This window comes from Rhinichthys klamathensis, unplaced genomic scaffold (genome assembly GCF_029890125.1).
Source record: "Rhinichthys klamathensis goyatoka isolate OS25496 unplaced genomic scaffold, OSU_Roscu_1.1 h1tg000157l_1, whole genome shotgun sequence".
NCBI lineage: Eukaryota > Metazoa > Chordata > Actinopteri > Cypriniformes > Leuciscidae > Rhinichthys > Rhinichthys klamathensis.
In genome coordinates this window covers 4,629,625-4,651,082 of record NW_026606692.1, presented here as the reverse complement: position 1 = coordinate 4,651,082, position 21,458 = coordinate 4,629,625, and the positions used below count along the sequence as shown (strand labels likewise).

Genomic DNA, 21,458 nt, shown 5'->3' with positions numbered 1-21,458 from the left:
TAAACTGTACAGTAAACATTTCAAATAAGCAGTTGTAAAAAGCTATTTCTACTTGATCTTGCCCTTAAAGATACTTACGTTTGTGTAAACTAATATAGAAAGGTTGATTCAGTCATAATACATAATTGTGTTTAGTTAAATAAAAGCAAGAAATTATAATCATTGATAATTATTACTACTAAAACTTGTGATAAAAAAAAAATCCATTTCATAAGCATTTTAAGACAAATATCACTATTTTGCAGAAAAAAAAGGTTATTAGAAGACATGTAACCATGAAAACCCCTGTAACGGAAGCTATTCTGCTCAACAAACAGGTTTTGATGGAGTAATAATGTCTTGGAAACTGAGGGAACGTTTACACTATAATGATGAACTATGTACTAAAAAGAGAAAAGTTTTACTTAGATGATTTGAGGGCACATCGCTGTTCAAAGAGAGACTCAAAATTTGTCATCTGTGAATACTTAAAACTGTCAGCCTGGAAGATTTAACCATTCCTTACCCTTTGATGCCTGTGATGAGGAAGATGAGGTTGCCGTTGATCTTGGTGCAATTGACAAACTTCTCAATATTGCTGGAATCTACGGTTTGAGCCGTTTGAAGACTGCCGGTACCTATGCCATCACACACTGAACACCACATACAAACAAACAAACATCAACACACCCACAAACATATGTTCCTAACAAGCGTAGAGGTTATTTTCTGTTCTTTGTAAGTATGGTAAGTATTGTACTTTTCGGACAGATGTCAGTGCACGGGATGCACATCTTGATGTTATTTTCCTCCATCTCCATCTTGTTGCTCGGACAGGCTCTGACACAAGAGCTGTGATCCACCACAAAATTATCTATGTCAAAAAACAACAGAGCTTACTTGTAAAAGATGCTGCTTTGTTTTAAAAAAAAAAAAGTTTTAAAGGGGCAGATCACTCAAAATGTTAAATTCTGTCATTTAAAATGGATGATTCTCTGATTTTATTTCATTTTAGATTTATTTGTTTATTCAATGCATTATTAAATCTGTGTAACCTACGTGGGCATTTCTTGACACAGAAAGCTCCATAGGTGTATTTGGCGTTGGGATTGTGTTCGAGCTGGAAGGTTGTTGGATTGTAGACGAATGGCTGAGGACACTGTGTCACACAGGCCCCGCTGTCATTAAAGTTGGTACAAGCCTGAGAACAAAAACAATCATGCAAGTATGTGTTCGATCGGTAAAAAAAATACTATAATGAAGAGACACATCTGCCACTGCCAAAGATATGTTCTAACTAAGACTGTTTTGTATGTTCCATTTAAACAAACTTTCTATTAAAGGGGTCATATGATGCTTTTTAATGTTTTCCTCTTCCTTTAGTGTGTAATGTATTGGTTTGTGCATGTATACAATCTGCAAAGCTTATAGTGTCCCACAAAAGGACTTATTCTATCTAACAGAGAACACAGCTCCAGACCTGCCTAAAACGCCTCGATTGTATAGTCCAGATTACTTCTATTGTAATATAGTAATTTGCCAATAGGTGTCACTGTTGTATTGCCATCTAGTGTGTCACTACAGTTCTGTTTTTCATTCTTCTTCGATGTATATCTTCTTCGTTGGATATAATAAAAAGCTGTGAAACATCTACGTCACAATGTGAAATATTAGCATAATATTACCAAAGGCATACGCAGTGAGAGGAGACGAGGCTACAGTAGTTTTTGGTGTTGTTGCCAATCTCGCCATGTCGCGGAAACGCTGTGTGTTTGGATGCAAAAGCAAAACCTCTTTATTTGGCCTTCCGGAAATGGCTGAAATTAGGAATCAGAGGTTAAGATTTATTTATAAAGCTGTTCTTGAGCAGTACAATCCAAAGGTTTGCTTGTGCAAAGCACATTTTACAGAGCACAGCTTCCTGAAGAGTACAACGCCGGCTATATACAAAGACTACTTCTGCTGGTTCTGCTCAAGTCGTGCTTGTAAAGTTGCAGAATCTGACACAAACTGATACGGTAAAACCGATAAAGCTGAAGCTCGCGATTATGACAAGGGGCATTACATTTCCGACACACGCTTGAGATCTCACGCACTGGGTCTGCTGGCCAATCAGAGCACTCTGAGCTTTTCAGAAGGAGGGGCTTCAGAAGGAAGAAATCAGCATGTTTCAGACAGACTGGGAAAAGAGGTACTGCCATGCTGTTCAGTATGTGAAAAATAATGTTATTTAAGCATGTTTACCTATTCTAATAATAACCCAATAAACAAAATAATGCACTTTTAAAATAGCATCCTATGACCTCTTTAACATTACTGGAAGAATGTTTGTGTTTATCTTTGAGAAAACCCTGGCAGAACGTTAATGTCAGAGAAGTAATAAGAACGCTCCCTGTAAGCTGGGGCAGAGCTTTCAGTGTTTTCAACACATATGTCATTTGTCATTTCTGTCATGACAACTCTCTGATAGATTGGCAATGTTAATGTGTTTGGTCTTGGTGGAATAGATCTGCTATGCTGCTGCTGTAGAGCACGTACAATACATTCTGCCAATACATTCACAGACATTGTTGTGAGCATGTAAGACATGCTGCCGCTGTAACATACATGAATTAACCCCCATAGCAGAGCTATACAGGTGGAGCTGGGGAAGGTGGAGGGATTCTGAAAGCGTGCTGCACACTGATAACAGAAAAACTATTGGTATTTGTTTGAATGTTGAGCCACAGCTCATTGGTCGCTGATGCAACAGCAACCAATCAGCTGCGCTATGTAGATGACGACGCGATCACTACCAAATGAGTTAAGGACCTATCAGCCTGCACCTTCTAGAGTTTACCTTCGTAACCTTTATTACACTTAAAAATCATGCATACTAAGGGAAAAATAAAGGAAGAGTTGACATACAAAGCAGTCGGTGTCTTTGGGTCCGAAACAGCCTCCTGCACATTCCCGGTGGCAGCAGTTACTGACGTACGGACCAAAACAGCGTCCATCACACTGCTCTGCACACACCGTCTTTGTCACTGTAACCACAAAGACAAAAGTTAAGCTCTCTCCACATCTGTGGAGTTTTTTTTGTATTTTTACTTTTCTGTAAATATGTCAAAAGTCACCAGGATACAGCAAAAACCTTAAATCTATTATTTGTCACACACTGTGCAACCCCTCATCAGCCGTGACACTCTATGGAGCTGGATCCTCTTTAATTATACCTAATTATGTAGTGAAAACTGAACCTGACATCCCCTGCCGTCCCTCCTTTTGTGTCTGCCTCCCACTCATGAGAACATCACCACAGGTTGTGCCACAAGAGCACCAGAGAAGATCAGTGAGTTCCCAAGAGCAATCACTCTAGGTGCTTCAGAATGTGTGTACATTACAGACAGAACTCATTTAGTTTCAATGTCTGAAAATGGTCTTTGTGTGTCTGTGTGTGTGTGTGTGTGTGTGTGTGTGTGTGTGTGTGTGTGTGTGTGTGTGTGTGTGTGTGTGTGTGTGTGTGTGTCAAACTTTGATATACAGCAATATTCCAATATTTGTCTGCGACAAGTTTGTCTGATGCAAATCTGCAACAAAAAAGTTATTTTGAAGTTTACATATGAAGTTACCACATGAAGTACAGTGTTTCCCCTAGGATTTTTTTCAGGGGGGGGGGGGGGGGCTGCTAGTGTTGCGGAGCGGGCGTGTTACGGATACGTGGTGTAATTTTTTTTTTGCAATCAAAAAGCATGTCTAATTAATTGAAATCATGTATTATGAATCATTAAACAATACTTCTTTTTTTTTTTAATATATGAAAAAAAAATGTCACACTAATTCTGTTTTGTGTTTTTTTCTGGTAATAAAATGAAGACATAAAACACAAATTGTATCATTTATCATCAATTTTAATCATATGAAATTAAATAAACTTTTGTCAAATAACTTGCCCCCCAAAACAATGGTAGGGGAAACACTGAAGTACATTTTTATGTTAATTTGGCGACTTTAGGCCGTTGTACTCTGAGTCCGAAATTTTCGTATGCGTTTTTTCGTATTCGTGATTCGATGGCTCTGAATTGTCAAATCACCATTCAAACACCATTCAAACTGCTTGCCACGGATGCGAAAAACGCAGAAAATCGAACCCGATTAAATTTATTTTATGACGGGCGAAAGTTTCGGAGGCAGTGCGCAAGTGTGATTGACATAATATGAGGTCGTATTTATTTTAGAACGTGCGACAATTTCGGACGCGAATTTCGGACTCACAAAAAAACTTTTTTTTTTTCTTTTTTTTTTTTTTTACAATGTTTTATGTTGGTGTATTAAAATGCACTTATTATGCTTTTTTTAATTGAACCTTTTCCATATTGTGTAATTTAGCTGTTTGTGCATGTAAATGATCTGCAAAGTTACAAAGCACCATGCAAAAGAAAGAGGATCTCTCCAACAGAAAACACTTGCCTGAAACGTCTCGTTTGTAGTGCTGCCAATATTTCTGTGACTTAAAGGGCTAGTTCACCTAAAAATGTAATTCTGTCATTAATTAATCACCCTCATGTCGTTCCAAACCCGTAAGACATTTGTCCGTCTTCGGAACACAAAATATGTTCTTTTTAACCCTCTGGGGACCAAAACCGCGCCCGCGCGTTTTGCTCGTTTTTTTTTTTAGCAATGCAAAATAAACTCAAACTGCTCTGTTAATTTTGATCTTTCATGTTCGTGTTATACATCAATCGATCCTGTTCAGTTTCTATTTTTTTCTGTATACTCACAATAAAAATAAAGTGTTTTGCTTTTTGCCAAATAAAGAAAAATGAACGTGATGCGAGTTCTTCACTGTCTCTGTCAGCGAACTCCAATTTGAAACGCGTTCGGAAATGATCTGTAACTCCACGAAAATTCAGTCAAACAGGCAAACATACCCACGGGCATAAAGCTATAGATCGCATCTTTTAAATGAAGTCATTTATATTAAAAACAAATATTCCCAGCTTCTGTAATCTGTATGAAAATAGAGCGATTCCAGTCGAGCTCATTACGAGCTCATTCACTTTAATTCGTTCACGCCTACTCCCGTAGCGCGCTATTCACAAGATAATGTGTTAAGCCATCTATGGAAAACAGGTAAACGCCCCCCCTAAGCAAATGCATTAAAGGCTTCAAGTTTCATCATTCAGTTCACCTGCGCGTTAGGAAGATGGCACGATACACTGGTGTAGAAGCTCTTCAGCTCGTCCTGGATACTAGCGACGAAGAATCCACATTTTCATCAGAAGAAGAGCGCGACTCTGATGACGACCGTTTGATCGAGCCGTGGATAGAATTTCGTATGAGTAAGTATTTAGTCTTACTTCTATTAGTTGACAAGCTATTCAATATAAACATGTAGCTTACATATTATACTGGGTGGACTATTTTCCACTTGCCATCCAGAGTATTGACATTTGATATATTCAACACGATCTAATGAAAGTGCATATCTATACCATGAATTTAATATCTCGTGTTAAAGAGAATTTTTTTTTTTTTTTTTTTTTTTTTTTGTGCATATGCTACGCACTGTAAACCCCAGTTAGGAAATTTGTATGTGTAAATGATATGTTTAGATCATTGTGTGAAAGCTAGAATGTAGAAGTTATTTCAGAAAATAGGCCTATGTTTAGATTATATTTTGACTAGTTTAAATGCTGCCTCATTATTATCATTGACGATGCATGCTCGCAAATATCAGTTGTAAATGTGTGTAAATGTGCTGAAATGTGTAAATATACCCAGTTAATGAATTGCGCAAATGTGTTTTGTTTGCGGTGTGCCTCTCCGGCAATGGCCCATTGACACGCATATTTATTGCACTCGCCTAAAATTATTTACATCAGTTATTCATTATAGACTAATGCTGCTATGGTTATATTTATGTAATAATATTCCTCAACTTAAAAAAAAAAAATGGAATGTAGCTTCATCACTACCTCCGCCTGCAACTCGGAGTGCGCTTAGCAACACAGTCAGAAATCAGAAAGAGTAAGTACATATTTACCTACATTTTTACAGATGTTAGTTCAATTTTGTTTATACTTAGTGTTAATACAATATGAGCCTGTATGACTTCACAATTGCCGACTGATTATTTATTTATTTTACTCACATTTGATTTGCTTAGAGCAAATTTAGAACATTTAGTTCTCTTACGAGAGGTTCTCTCGTATTGCGTAAGCTAGCTTACGCTGCGGGAAAGATTCATCTTTGCTGAGATATTGAAGCCAAAAATTATTTCATAATTTGTATCCATACACAACGCAGTTCCTCTGCGGCAGACCTAGAGCAGGCTAGCTAGCAGCTCATTGGTTCGCTCAGAGAGAACTGCTTAAGCCTATGGGAGAGCGGGGCTGAACCCGCTTCCAATGAGAGGCGCCCGCGCGCTCATTGCGTCATGGCCCGCCAGAATGGGCGTGGCCATGGTGTATATAACAGTCTCTCCCAGGCTTATATGTTGATTCATTTCATCTTCAGCAAGCTGCACGCTTCTGCTGTCCTGAGAGAAGCCGTCGCCGTCGAGAAGGCATCACTCTAGCGAGCTCCCGGACCCTGAAGAAGCCGGCCGTCTTCGCCACCTTCAGCCGCCCTGCAAGCTAGCGCCATCCGACGACTGTATCCTTCTCTATTATATCTAAAAGAGCCGAGCGTCTTTTTAAAGATGTCTCGTTTTTCCTGCGGCTCTTGCCGCGCTCGTCTCGAGGACGGAGACCGCCATGTCATCTGCGCTCTCTGCCTGGGACTCGAGCACGCAGAACTCGCCCTCGCGGATGGAGGATGCGACTTCTGTGAGAGCCTGCCGTTGTCGTTCCTGCGGGCACGACTTCTGGCAGCCAAATCCGCTCCCGCGCGGCCTTCCTCTTCGCCGCGTAAGAAAAAACGCCGCTCCCAGAGGCCGCCGGAGCCCCCAGCGGAACAATGCGGGCCGCCGCCGCCGCCTCCCGCTTCCCGCTCTCCCTCCCCGCCCCTGCCGGACATACAGTTGCCGCCGAGTGGCCGCTCTGTCGCTTCCGATGACGCCGCGGAGGAGAAGGACTCCTGTTCACTGCTCGCATCAGACAGTGAAGAATGGTCATCTCTCGGATCCACGAGAGAATCGGCGGGGATCCGCGCCGGGATAGAGGAGGAACTAATGCGCCTCCTCTCACAGGCCGTCGAACGCCTCGGTCTCGAGTGGTCTCCTCCACCCGAGCAGGCCCCGAACCGGATGGACCGGATGGACGGCCATCTGAACGACGGTCCAGACATACTGTCCAGGAACCTCATCTCCTCAGGAGAATGGTCCCTGAACACACAAACGGTCCAAATACTGTGGCGGCTATTCGGCAGAGCAGAGGTGGACCTCTTCGCGTCAGAAGAGAACGCTCACTGCCCAATATTTTTCTCAAGGAGCGAGGACGCGCTAGCCCAGGAATGGCCTCGCCGCCCGCTCTATGCATTCCCTCCGATCGCTCTGCTACCACAGGTAATTCAGAGGATCAGGGACACACGCCACTCGGTGCTCCTCATAGCCCCGCGTTGGGAGAGTCAGAATTGGGTTCCGGAGCTCACTCAGCTGTCGCAGACAGCCCCGTGGCCCATCCCAGTCAGAGCAGATCTCCTCTCTCAGGCTCGCGGCACGATCTGGCACCCCCATCCACGGCGCTGGGCGCTACATGCATGGGTGATCAACGACTATTCGTTGATTTGCCAGAAGGAGTAAGACACACTATCATACAGGCTAGAGCACCTTCCACGAGAAGGCTCTATGCGTCTAAATGGTCTGTGTTCTCAAAATGGTGCACCGACAAACATCTGGACCCACGGTCATGCGAGGTGCTGTCTTTGCTTGTTTTCCTTCAAGAGATGCTGGACAAGGGCAGGTCCCCCTCCACTCTCAAGGTTTACGTGGCAGCCGTCGCGGCGTTCTCTGATCCCCGACGCGCTCAGTCCCTGGGCAAAGACGAGTTAGTCATCCGCTTCCTCAGGGGAGCTAAGAGGATGAACCCTCCGCGCCCCCCTTCGGTTCCTATCTGGGATCTTTCTATAGTTCTCGAAGCTATGAAAGCACCCCCGTTCGAACCGCTCGAGTCTGTGGACCTAAAATACCTCTCGCTCAAAACCGTTTTTCTGACGGCTCTGTCCTCAGTAAAACGCGTAGGGGATCTTCACGCGCTCTCATCCAGCGCCGCGTGTCTCGAGTTTGGTCCGAATGATTCTGTTGTCATTCTCAAACCTAGACATGCCTATGTCCCGAAGGCGATTGGTACCCCGTTCAGGGCTCAGATTATTTCCCTATCGGCTCTGCCTTCATCCGATAGTGAGCACGACGCCAATCTCCTCTGCCCGGTGCGGGCTCTGAGATTGTACACTACGCGCGCTGCCGCGTTCAGACGCGCTGAGCAGCTTTTCGTGTCGTTTGGGGGGCGCACCAAAGGTCTGGCCGCCTCTAAACAGACACTGTCTAGATGGATAGTAGACGCTATCGCCTCTGCTTACGCATCTAAATGCCTGCCCTGCCCTCTGGGCATCAGGGCGCACTCCACTAGAGGCATGGCCTCATCGTGGGCATGGTCCTGTGGAATTTCCATTCATGACATTTGTGTGGCCGCGGGATGGGCCTCCCCGTCCACTTTTGTCAGATTTTACAACTTGGAAGTTCCCGCCTTGCAGGCAAAATTACTAGCGGTCTAAACGACCAGCTCCCTAAGAAGCTGCATTACTGGGAGTCCCTCACACAACCGGTTCGCCCCTTGTGCTCTCCTTAAATGCTTATACACTTCATGTGCCCGCTCTGCCGGCCTCATACATGCTTATGTATACACTTCATGTGCCCGCTCTGCCGGCCTCATAATACATTCACTCCACGTTAAAAATCCCCCGGTATCACCCTGGGATTCATGAGTGGATTCATAGCGCGCACGGCGTTGACCAGGTGTTCCCGCAGCGTAAGCTAGCTTACGCAATACGAGAGAACCTCTCGTAAGAGAACGAATCGGTTACCTAACGTAACCTCGGTTCTCTCTAGAAGAGGGAACGAGTATTGCGTTCCCGGCCGTGCTTGCGCTACTAGCGTTTCGCTTCACGCTGAAATAAATCAACATATAAGCCTGGGAGAGACTGTTATATACACCATGGCCACGCCCATTCTGGCGGGCCATGACCCAATGAGCGCGCGGGCGCCTCTCATTGGAAGCGGGTTCAGCCCCGCTCTCCCATAGGCTTAAGCAGTTCTCTCTGAGCGAACCAATGAGCTGCTAGCTAGCCTGCTCTAGGTCTGCCGCAGAGGAACTGCGTTGTGTATGGATACAAATTATGAAATAATTTTTGGCTTCAATATCTCAGCAAAGATGAATCTTTCCCGCAGCGTAAGCTAGCTTACGCAATACTCGTTCCCTCTTCTAGAGAGAACCGAGGTTACGTTAGGTAACCGATTCGTTTCTCCACATAGAGGAATTACAATAAAACAGATTGAAAAACCTTTGAATCTCCTCTCATTCTTTGTTCAGGCTGCCTCACTTGATGGGCCATTAGCCATTGGGGGAGTGTCTGTCACACCCCTGGTCTGAATCTCATTAATATTGATAGGCCATTACCACCCCCTCGCTTAAACCTCTTCTGACAAAAAAACTGTCATACAAAGTATGAATTCATGTTTTGCTTTATGTGACCAATTAGGTAGGATGATTTTCACATAATTTTGAAGCCAGAACTCGAAGCGACAACATCCATTAGTCAAAAGTCTTGTGGAAACATATTTAGTATGTGTTTTGTGGTCTTATTTCAGCAACTTTCATTTTTATTTTTTTCAATAACCACGCATAAACATTATTCTCTTAAAAATACAAACATGTACATACATGTTGCTCACATATCATGGTAGCCCCGTTTGTGCTATATAGAGTGAATTTACACCTTTGCCATTAACATGTTTATAAATAACTGAAAAAAGCACAAATGTCAGTGCATGTCAAAACATCCCAAAGGCCCCAAAAACACGCTGGTCCCCAGAGGGTTAATTAAATCTGAGAGCTTTCTGTCCCTCCATTGACAGCCTACACAACTACCACTTTCAATTTATAAAAGATGAATCTCCAACGCGCGTTTTTTCCACCACCATGTCCCCTTAGGGACTCCGTACATTTCTGACTCACGGTCTAAGTGGTAGACCAATCACAACAGACTGGGCCAGCTGACCAATCAGAGCAAACTGGGCTTTTCGGAAAGGTGGACTTTAAAGAGACAGGAACTAAAACAAAGCATTTCAGGCAGGGTGAGAAGAGGTGCTGCAGGAATGTTGTTTAAATCAAGAACATGTATTCTAGCAGAGCACACAAATAAAATTATGAAATTGTAAATGAGCATATATGGGCACTTTAATATGACCCTAATATAAACTTTATTTTAAGCAACTGTTTTAAGCCTAATAAGGAAAACCGTCTTGTATCAATGTCATTAATTATATCTAGAATTTTTATTAATTTAATTTTAATTAATTTGTTTTTCAATTTTAAGAATGATAATGAAAAAAATGAATTCTAATTTAATCTTATATACTAAAACTCATTTATCAATTTGTACAGATTTTTTTCCCATCAGAATACATTAAAATGTCAGTAATTTCTGATAGACACACTGCTATGAAATCAATAATATAATACTGCAAAAGGGTCAAAGGTCACATCACACTGGAAGTCTTAATATATTACAATTTGCGTGTGTGTATGTGTTGTTGTGCAAGTTAATTGATAAAGCATGTGTTACTCACAGCTTTGGCACTGATCCTCCTGAGGGCCCCAGCAGCGGCCGTTACAGGAGCGATGACACCTTCTGCCTGTGGGATACATCTTATCGTTAATCCTAAACAACAACAACACTACTTTAATTGCTCTGGGATTTGTCTCATACAATGTCCTCACTTACTTTTATCACCGACTAGATTTAATTGACTGTTTTATAATTGCCAAGAGAGTTTGCTTGAGTGGGACTCTGAGTAACAATATGACTTCAATTAAAAGTGATTATACTGAAGAAATTCTGCTATTTTCCAGGGGTTGCAAAAAAAAAAAAAAAAAAAAACCTTTGCAAACATTTCGCAGCAGAATATGGCCTCTTTGAGGCAATGAATTTGGCAATTTCACATTGTATGCAGAAAGGTTTATATGTATATGTATATATATATATATATATATATATATATACAACCCGATCACACTAAATGCATCTCTATAGCACGCAGTGTGTTTATCGTGTAATTTATACGTGAAAATGAGTTTTTACGTGCATAGGATACGCATGGGTTGGTTAGGGTAGGTTTAGTAGTGGTGTGGGGTGCGTGTGTATTATACGTTTGGGTAGAATTAGTGGTGTGGGGTGCGTGTGTATCACACGCAAATGAACTGCGTATCAAATGCACGGGAAAACTGCGTATCATATGCACGTAAAAACTCATTTTCGCGCAGGGACGGACTGGGACTAAAAAACGGCCCTGGACTTTGACTAGGCCCGGCCCAAAGCAATCGGCACGCGGAAACTCGACAACAACAACAATAACGCCTGCCGCCTGGCATGAGTGTCACAAGACTTTAATTGTGGCTCATAATACTATACCTAGCTAACAGCAAATTATACAATCTATTCCATGCTGTCTTAACATGAATTTATTATTTAATAATCTTAATTAATTTATGCAGTAATTAATCTTAGCTACTGCACAAATAATAATACCACATCTAAATGAAATTACACCATTAGAAATGTAACTTCTGTATTCAAAATCTTCAAAGTTTGTAAGCATTAACTGTAACGTTACCAACATTTTTAAAAGTAAAAGCACAACATATTTCTTAATATTAGCTACTGCATGTGGCATTTTACAGCTAAAATGTTGAAGTTTAGCTGTTTTAACTACTGTAATCATTAAAAATGTAGCAAGCTGAATATCACTTCCTAACATCATCCCTAGCAAGTAACTTGCAAAGTAATTTCTGATTAATTCGGTTCGTGAGTAGTAGAGATAAAAGCCCGCCCGCACTTGATTGGTTGGGTCCTTACATGCGCTTCGTGAGGCACACGCGCACACTAGCACACACGCAAGGTCTCTAGCTCCCTCTCTCTGCCGTGCGCGCACTACGCATGTGCGCTCTTATTCGCTCTAGATTCCAAGAGATTTTAACTAATTTGCGGGCATCAGTGAGCCGCTATCAATATGCGGGAGACTCCCGGAACTTCCGGGAGACTTGGGATGTCTGTGACTGCGTGTGTGGCGGGTGGTGGGCCGGCCCGCTGGCCGTCCTGGAGTACCGGCCGTTCTGTGATTCTCCAGATCACACAGATGGCCAGTCCGCCCCTGTTTTCGCGTATAAATTGCACGATAATACACAATGCGTGCTATAGAGACGCATTTACGTGAGAACAGGCTGATATATATACACACACACACACACACACACACACACGCACGTACACACATATTCTCTACAATAGTGAAAATTCATGAAACATTTACTAAATTTGAATAAATATAATAAATGTGTTTAATTTACTACAGTTCAAAGTTCTGGGGACAGTAAGATTTAGTTTAAAGAAATTAATAGTTTTATCCAGCAAGGTCTCATTAAAATTGATCAAATGTGACAGTAAAGATATTTATAATGTTACAAAGATATTTGAAATAAATGTAGTTCTTTTGAACTTTTTATTCATCGAAGAATCCAGATAAAAATGTATCACGGTTGCCACAAAAATATTAAGCAGAAAAACTGGTTTCAACATTACTAATAAGAAATGTTTCTTGAGCCGCAAATCAGCATATTAGAATGATTTCTGAAAGATCTTGTGACACTGAAGACTAGAGTAATGATGCTGAAAATTCAGCTTTGAATCACAGGAATAAATTACATTTGACAAATATATTGAAATAGAAAACAGTTATTTTAAATTGTAATATATATATATATATATATATATATATATATATATATATATATATATATTAGGGCTGGGTATCAATTCAGATGTTCAAATTCGATTCGATTTCGATTCACAAGCTCACAGTTCGATTCGATTTCGATTCTCGATTTCGATTCTCGATTCGACTATAATGAATATAGATGTAATACAAATCTCAGTCTAAATATCAGTTATCATTTTTTAGACAATTTTCTATTACATTGATCTCACCTAAATGTTTGTTTTTACAATGGGGTAATTTTTTGTTAAGAGTTTATACAACACATGGAAGCTTGATTTCAATCTTTGAATTAAATTGAAAAAAGTAGCACAAATAAATACAATAGAATTGGCCTAAAGACATAAATAAAGAGACATTAAAAGAAAAGTTTTTGGGTAGGTCAGAAATACTACAGAAACTGAATAAAGTAATCCAATGTAAAATAACACTGGATAGTCTTTTAGTCCTGACTGAATTAAATACATAGGCTATTAATTCTGATTCCTTACAATTAATGCTATATTTTGTTGTTTTGACAACAAAATGAACGACAGAGCGTTCACTTTAAGAGCTAGAGCACAGATCCATTACTGTTTCATTATACTGTCTGTCACACGCGTTTTATGCTTATTTAAGACATAACCGACTGTCTTTACGAGGTTACTCACCAAGACCAGAGTTTTGACATCATTTTGCGTGTTTTTAACTGTTAAAGCGATATAATCCACGAAAAAGAACTTTTCTTACTGGCGAGCTGTTTGTGAGGCGGATTTAGGCTGTATGTGCACGCAGTGAAAAACATGCACGAGTGCGCGAGCACAGGATAGTTTAAAATTGCTTGAATGTTTAAACTGGTAAAACTTAAAAAAGACGTGAAAATGATAAACGTTAGTTACGATGCAATGCTGGCCCGATTGTGCAAGTGAATCATGTCCCGACTCCTAAACACGAGTGTGTATATAAATAGTCTCTTGTGTGTATCGACGCCTGCAGCGCTTGACGCTTGCCTTCTGCAGAGAGAGAAGACGCAGCACCGCGAGCCCTGAATATGGAAAAAATCGATTCGTGGCCGTTGAGAATCTATTTTGAATCGACCACATTTTAAAAAACGATTACCGTAATTCCTCAAATAAAGACCGGGGCCTTTATTTACCTGAACTGCAAATGGTAGCCGGCTTTTATTTGAAGCAGGCTTTTATTAGAGGCAGGCCTTTATTTCTAATTCGCGATCCCCGCCCGCCCGCCAGCCAAGTTTCCATGGTGACGCGTCATGCTTGGCACGTGTTCACCACAGCCAAAATAGCGCTGTATGACAGATGTAGCGCTTTTATTTTTAAATATTAACAAACTTGCTTACCATGTCATCAACTATCTTCTATTCTGACTCTCAAATCCGTGTAAGTGAGTTTGTTTTGTCGTTTAAAACCCTTTATAAATTATCTTGATCTGTAACGTGAGATGGGCACCGCAGTTCAGAGATTCCTGTCTGTTGGATTTGTTACGTTACAGCGCGTGAATTCTTCAGTTTCTCCCGAAATACATGAAAGTAAGTGGCCGGTGAACTGGGAGAAGAATAGAGTAAACTTTATAGTTACTTACACTGTGTATCTGATATGAATAAAACACGTCGCCAAATATATTTGAATGGATTGTTATTGCTGCTTCCATAGACACCATTGTGTATTTTACAAACTATAAATGTATTGTTTTGCTATAAATCATATCTATTTAAAAGTCTGAAACCTAAAATAAACATGTGGTTAAAAACACTGAATAGTTGTGATATGACAACCGCTGAGCGAGTCCGTCTTTGAGTGTACACTAATTTTTCCCCGGCCTTAATTTGAGACCGGCCTTTATTTGTCCGCGTTGACCACGCCCCCGGCCACTATCAGAGGCCCGGCGTTTATTTGAATACCGGTCTTTATTTGAGGAATTACGGTAATCGAAAAATTGATTTTTTTTGCCCATCCCTAATATATATATATATATATATATATATATATATATTTGTACAATATTACTGTTTTTACTCTATTTTTGATCATAAGAGACTTTCTTTCCATCCCCAAACCTTTGGGTATAATAAATTATTGTATGCATTATTTAAAAGTTGCATGACATTATTAGGCATTTCAATGTGAATTCAAACTTTCACCAATATTTCACTATTGCTGTAAATCTTAAAGACCTGCTTTCACAGAGAGGGCTTAAGACAGGATTAAGCCTTAGTTCAAATAGGGCATTTAAGTAGCTGTTATAAATGTGTTTTAGAAAGAAAACAAAACTTTACTGGTGTGCATCTTGAGACAAACCATGGCCGTGACATGTTTTAAGATATTTCAGTGCACGTTGCTTTCAGTTAAAACAGCTCAAACATGCATTTTAGTCTAGGACTTAGCACTGTCTTGAAATTTCTGTCTTGAAAGCTTGACATTTAGCTTGTGAATGCAATTTCAGTCAATCCATGAAAAATTTCAATTATTATAGCCCATTTTAAATCATTAAACTCATCCAAACACTCACATGTGTTGCCACTGTTGTTTGAGGGCACAACCAGAAGTTCAGACCGCGGGTTCTTGATGATGTCTTGCCAGTGGATGGTGTCAGCATGGCACAAGAACTTGTTCTGATCCACATACACGCCTCCATTCAGGATTTCTACAACAGAGAAAATTAAAAAATAGGGTGAATTAGGAATCATGTTCACTTGTGAATAACATGATGCACCATTTAGCCCATCTCACAGCATTAATAATGTTAAATAAACACTTTATGTGCATAATTGTCAAAGATGTACAGTTCATTTCAAGGACATCCTAAGGATATAACCCCAACTTCTCTATGAAACCTGTTTATATGATTTATAAAAGCAGTGTAATGAAAATAATCTCTTTTTTTAGAACAGGATTTAAGAACGAAATCACCCCAATTCCCAAGTTAAGGAGCTTATAAAAGATCAAGCAAGATTATGAGCATATCAATGTGTCTGTAGAGATTGGGAACATATGCTTTATGTGGAGGTAGTATATTTGAGCTGATAGACCCTTTCAAATCCCTCCCTCTTGTTCCCCTGTAACAAATATTACTAGGTTTATTACTAGCCCAAAGCTCTAATGAATAGCCTCAGTTACTGAGAAATCAGACATTGTGTGTATTGGTAAGCCTGCTTTAAAAAAAATCTATTTATATCACAAACGCATGATGGTTCGTAGCCTCCAACAACCTCCTGATGAATGAGACCATGGCTAGCTGTTTAAAATGGGTTAGTACTGTTTTATTCGCCCTCGAAGGGAAACAAAAGTTAATGAAGCAATATTATAATTCCGACAGTGGCTACCGCTCCATAATCAAGTAATGTAACTTTATAACTTACATAACTGGACAGTTCTGTTAGAACACTTCAGATCTGCACAGGGTTTGTATACTGGACCAACACAACTGATTAGATCTCATGCACCAATTCTACGCCGAAGAGAAGAGAAGAGAAGAGAAGAGAAGAGAAGAGAAGAGAAGAGAAGAGAAGAGAAGAGAAGAGAAGAGAAGAGAAGAGAAGAGAAGAGAAGAGAAGAGAAGAGAAGAGAAGAGAAGTGTTCTGGACTGGAGACTGGTTGTGCCCGCGCTCACTCAACCGCTGAGTTGTCGTCACGTCGGAGGGTGGGGGGAGGGGCGCGTTGTTTTAATTGAGTAAACTTATTGTGTTAAATATATTAATAATATTGAATTAAGTAATATCTGTGGTTCTTGAAACAGATCAGTTTAATTCTCCATTCTCAAATATATTAAGTAGTGCTGTCAAACGATGAAAATATTTAATCGCAATTAATCGCACATTTTTATCTATTCTAAATGTCTCTTGATTTATTTTTGTCCCATTATTTTTTTCTCATTTTAATGCTCTTATCAACATGGAAAAGTGGATCGGCTTGCTTTGTGCAAATGTTTTTTTTATTGAAAACAACATTGGCATACTGTGTTCAATTTCACACTAACATTCTCACTTGGAGCAAATAATCTCTCACACAATGTAACACTGTCCATCAATAAAAGGGTGAAAGAAATACTGAGGAGGTCCTGATATTGACGAGGGGGCGGAGAATTCGCATCAGCTGTGTGTGTGTGTGTGTGCTTGGCCATCAAGTGGTATTTCAGACTGGACGTGCTGCGATGATGATAGCTCAGTTCACAACGACAAAACACACAGATCACTTTGGTCTTGTCAATGGAACCATTTGGCAACTTTTTAAAAGCAAACTTTCAATGTCAGTAACTGTTGTTAGAATCTTATTGGCATCCATTTCGGCGTATCGCGCTCGTCATCCACTCAAAACGTAACGTTAACCTACTATTTGGCCGGCTCGCAAGCCCAAACGAGTGTGTGCGGCGTGCCTGTTGTTTTGTTTCCGGTCTAGCTAGATCCGCTTGCGCTTTGGTCGACGAAGCAACAAAACGTACTCGCGCGGCTCAAGCCATTGAAATGAATAGGTTTCATAGCGCAGCGCCGCGCATGCTGCGCCCTGTTGCAAAAGCATGTGAGAAAAACTACAAAGTTTGCTAGGCCAAAAAGACCGTTAATCGCGCGATAAAAAAATTAACGCCGTTAAAATGGGTTTGCGTTAACGGCGTTAATAACGCGTTTAACTGACAGCCCTAATATTAAGTGTATTATAAATAAACAATTGGTTAGTCAAATACTAAATTCTTTTAGTGAAAAAAACTTAAATATAACTAAATTTTAGACTTTAACTGTTGGGTTTTTAGTCAATTATTTTGGTATGTTTAACTCAAACAATCAAGGGTAACACTTGAAGGGGTGTGCATAAGACTGACATGACACTTTCATAATCATGACATTACATGAATATGAAGGTTTTATGCATGTTTATGACAACTGTCATTAAGTGTCATTCGCTCAGTTATGACATGTTTAATGCAAATATGACATTGTTTAAGATGTCTTTGTTATGACAACTTGACAAACCAATACATCATAACCTGTCAGCGTCTTGGTAATGACAATTTGACATTACCAAAACAACATAAATTGTCATAAATATGTCATAAACTTGACATAGCAGATGAATTATCAAACTTAAGAAACCACTTAGCTTTATGAGTTAACATTACATTAAACTGTCAGGTGGTTGGTTTTGACATTGGCTGTCATGAGGCCATTATAACTGTGTCATGAATGTTTTTCTTGACCTAAACTAGTGGTACAAATTGAATTTGTCATTAAAATGTTATAATGGCCTCATGACAGCCAATGTCAAAACCAACCACCTGACAGTTTAATGTCATATTTGCATTAAAAATGTCATAATTAAGCGAATGACACTTAATGACAGTTGTCATAAACATGCATAAACCCTCCTTCATATTCATGACATGTGTCATGATTATGAAGGTGTCATATCAGTCTTATGCACACACCTTCAAGTAGAGAGGTTAGTGAGGCCAGCAGGAGGCGCTCACCCTGTGGTCTGAGTGGGTCCTAACGCCCCAGTGTAGTGACGGGGACACTATACTGTCAAAGACCGTCCTTCGGATGAGACGTTAAACCGAGGTCTTGACTCTCCGTGGTCATTAAAAATGGCCAAATTTGCCCCTTGGCCTCTGTCCATCATGGCCTCCTAATCATACCTTATATACTAATTGGCTTTATCACTCTGTCTCCCCTCCACCAATAAGCTGGTGTGTGGTGGGCGTTCTGGCGCAATATGGCTGCGTCGCATCATTCAGGTGGATGAGGAGATTTCCCCTTCCATATGTGAAGCGCTTTGAGGTCCCAGAAAAAGCGCTATATAAATGTAACAAATTATTATTATTATTATTAATGTTATATGTTAAGTTTTGTGAAGGATGGCCACTGGTAGTGTATTTTGCTTATTGGTTACCATAGATTGGTTTTTACAGTGACTGCAATATTTAGGTATGGGAATGACATGTCAATATGCATGTTTTAAGGGTAAGTCCCTAAGTTGTAGGGTACTGACCCAGTGACAAGCTAAAGGTTGAATTTATGCACATTTTGACAGTGTATGTTCAATATCTCAAATAAACTCTGACCAGCATTGTGAGATCACCAGTCTCAGAGCCCTCATCCCTGCATTCAAAATTGAGTGATCAAGGGTATTTAAACATGACACATTCACTTCCTTTGAGTGAAAGTGAAATATTGAAATTTCCTTTCAGCAATTCCGTGATGATGGAAGTGAAGTGTGCAGGGGGAAAGGTTGAGACTGTGAATGGAACAACAGACCATACGAATACATGTTTAAAGAGTCACTTTTGACATTCACAGCTGGAAACCCAGCCTGCATGAGAAACACTTCATCATTAACATCTCTTTGATGAGTTCATCTGCACACAGTTCGCAAAGAAGGTGGCGAAAAAGCAGGAATACATTCAACAACAATTGTAATTTTAATGAGAATGCTATCAATTTCAGATGATAGTGGTTTTGAAGAAAAATTAAAAGGGGGAAAAAGTTGAGCTAATCAAAATATATTATAAAGTCATCTGAAGGGCAAGAACTCATCGCACATGCGGTCCTTATCGGCCCGAGAAATTGAGCGACATTATGACACCCCTATTAACGTTAACTGTCTCCATCTGTAAACATAACTCAAACAATTCAATAGCACAATTAACTGTGGGTCAAAGCTGAGCACAGTACAATTTTTCTTTATAAAATGAAAATCATAGACAGGAATAAATATATAGGCCTCAGCTAAAAAACCCTTAACACAAACATCAAGCGTATTAACTTAAACTATGAACTTTATAATACTCATTGACAATAATCATTAACAAGAATTATATAGCAGGGTAGAATAGAATAGAATAAAATAGAATAGAAATGTTACAAATATGTGCATATTACGGTGTGTTTCGAGGCAAACAAACAGAATCACAAATTAAAGTATACAAGCATAAATTCAATTGCATTCACGTTTAAATGAATGTGCAGCTGTGCCATAACCAATTCATGTTTTATAAGACAGAAGACAAGTGAGAAAATATTGTTCATTCACAAATTGGAGAACTATTCTTGTCAGACTATTAATATGCATTTCAGTGATAAAAAAATGCACCTCATATTGATTATTTATTTATTTTCTTAGATCTGACACAAAATGCAATCATTTTGCATACCTAAGAAGAACTGGAATTTAATATTAAAGCCACATTAAAACAGTGTCAAAACCACTAACATTTGAGAAATTATTCTCATTTCATTCTGTCAGTGTCCATTTTTACATGGACAAATCGTCTCCAAATGGCAGATTATAATCAGGAAGATGCAAATGAGACTGGAAAACCTAAAGGACAGGTCACCAGTGCACATGTGAAGAAAATAAACCAGGCAATCAATTAAGAACAGGCATTCACTGAAAACCTTCAACACTGTAAGAATTCATTTTTTTATTTATTTTGTTATTCATTCACAATAACCTAAAAAAAATAATAATAAAAAATATATATATTATGGGAGCTTAAAAAAAAGCCAAATCATCAATATAGTTGTCTAATTTAGATATGAAATATAATATTTCAAACAAACCTGACATTTTTAGTCAGTCGCTGTCTGCCTATAACCAACATGTAAAATACGGAAATGGATTTTGTTGTAAGGAATATAGTTTCTGGTTCTTACTCTGAAAGCAACAAGTCTGAAGAAGACTTTTTCCAGGAGGCCCTTTTTCATGAAGCCTTGTTCACACGACAGCAGTTTTATTGATTGATTAATACAAATAATATTCTGTCATACTTTGATAAGGAATACATTTTCGGTAACGCTTCCTTTTACAGTCCTGTTACCCATGTACATACTATGTACTTATTATAGCAATTACAATTACTGGGTAATAACTAGGTACTAACCCTGAACCTACCATGTACTTACTAGGTAAGTACACTGTAAGTACACATAAGTACTGTACCGTAAAAGAAAGTGTTACCACATTTTCATGCTGTTAGAAATAGGGAAAGCATTTGAACAACATTTCATGAACAAGAACAATTATTAATGCATGAATCAAATTCAGTTAGAATGACAACAATTTCTGACACCATTCTCCATGTGCAATCACACAGTACCATTAACTTCTGCCCAAACTTCTCACAGGAGACAAATGACACTCCAATAATAAACAATAAACATTCTCAACTTCGCACAGCATGTGCTCACGCAGCGATTACAACTCTCATTGAAAACGAAGAACTTCTGTTCAGTTTGTCGCTGTCACTGTGAACGACCCTTAATATCCTCTACTGAGGCTTCATATCATGATCCACGGCCCTCCGTCACACACACTCTCCACACGTCCACATTCACGAAGCGTCTCATTATTCAGCCTCACAGGGAGGGGAGTTTGTGGAGATAGCGGAGCGTCCCAGAAATCACACCCAACAGCAGGGTCTCAGGAGGGCAGGCTGGGAGGGTTGGTGGAGCCATGAGACGGAGGGTAAGAACACAACAAGTTGCTTTGTCAAGTTCAGTTTTGGTTTTGTTGTCTTGTCT

The 21,458-nt window shown here is 39.9% G+C and overlaps 1 protein-coding gene across 1 annotated transcript in view; it reads right to left on the bottom strand.

Moving 5' to 3' along the window:
• si:ch73-383l1.1 (receptor tyrosine-protein kinase erbB-4) overlaps positions 1–21,458 on the bottom strand; it is a 219,642-nt gene that overhangs the window by 39,250 nt on the left and 158,934 nt on the right. The window contains exons 4-9 of the mRNA XM_056258704.1: positions 15,458–15,592; positions 10,748–10,813; positions 2,887–3,005; positions 1,039–1,180; positions 740–853; positions 506–632 (exon numbers count right to left, since the gene is read on the bottom strand). Of these exons, the coding sequence (XP_056114679.1) occupies positions 506–632; positions 740–853; positions 1,039–1,180; positions 2,887–3,005; positions 10,748–10,813; positions 15,458–15,592 (703 nt within the window). The remainder of the gene's footprint in view (positions 1–505; positions 633–739; positions 854–1,038; positions 1,181–2,886; positions 3,006–10,747; positions 10,814–15,457; positions 15,593–21,458) is intronic.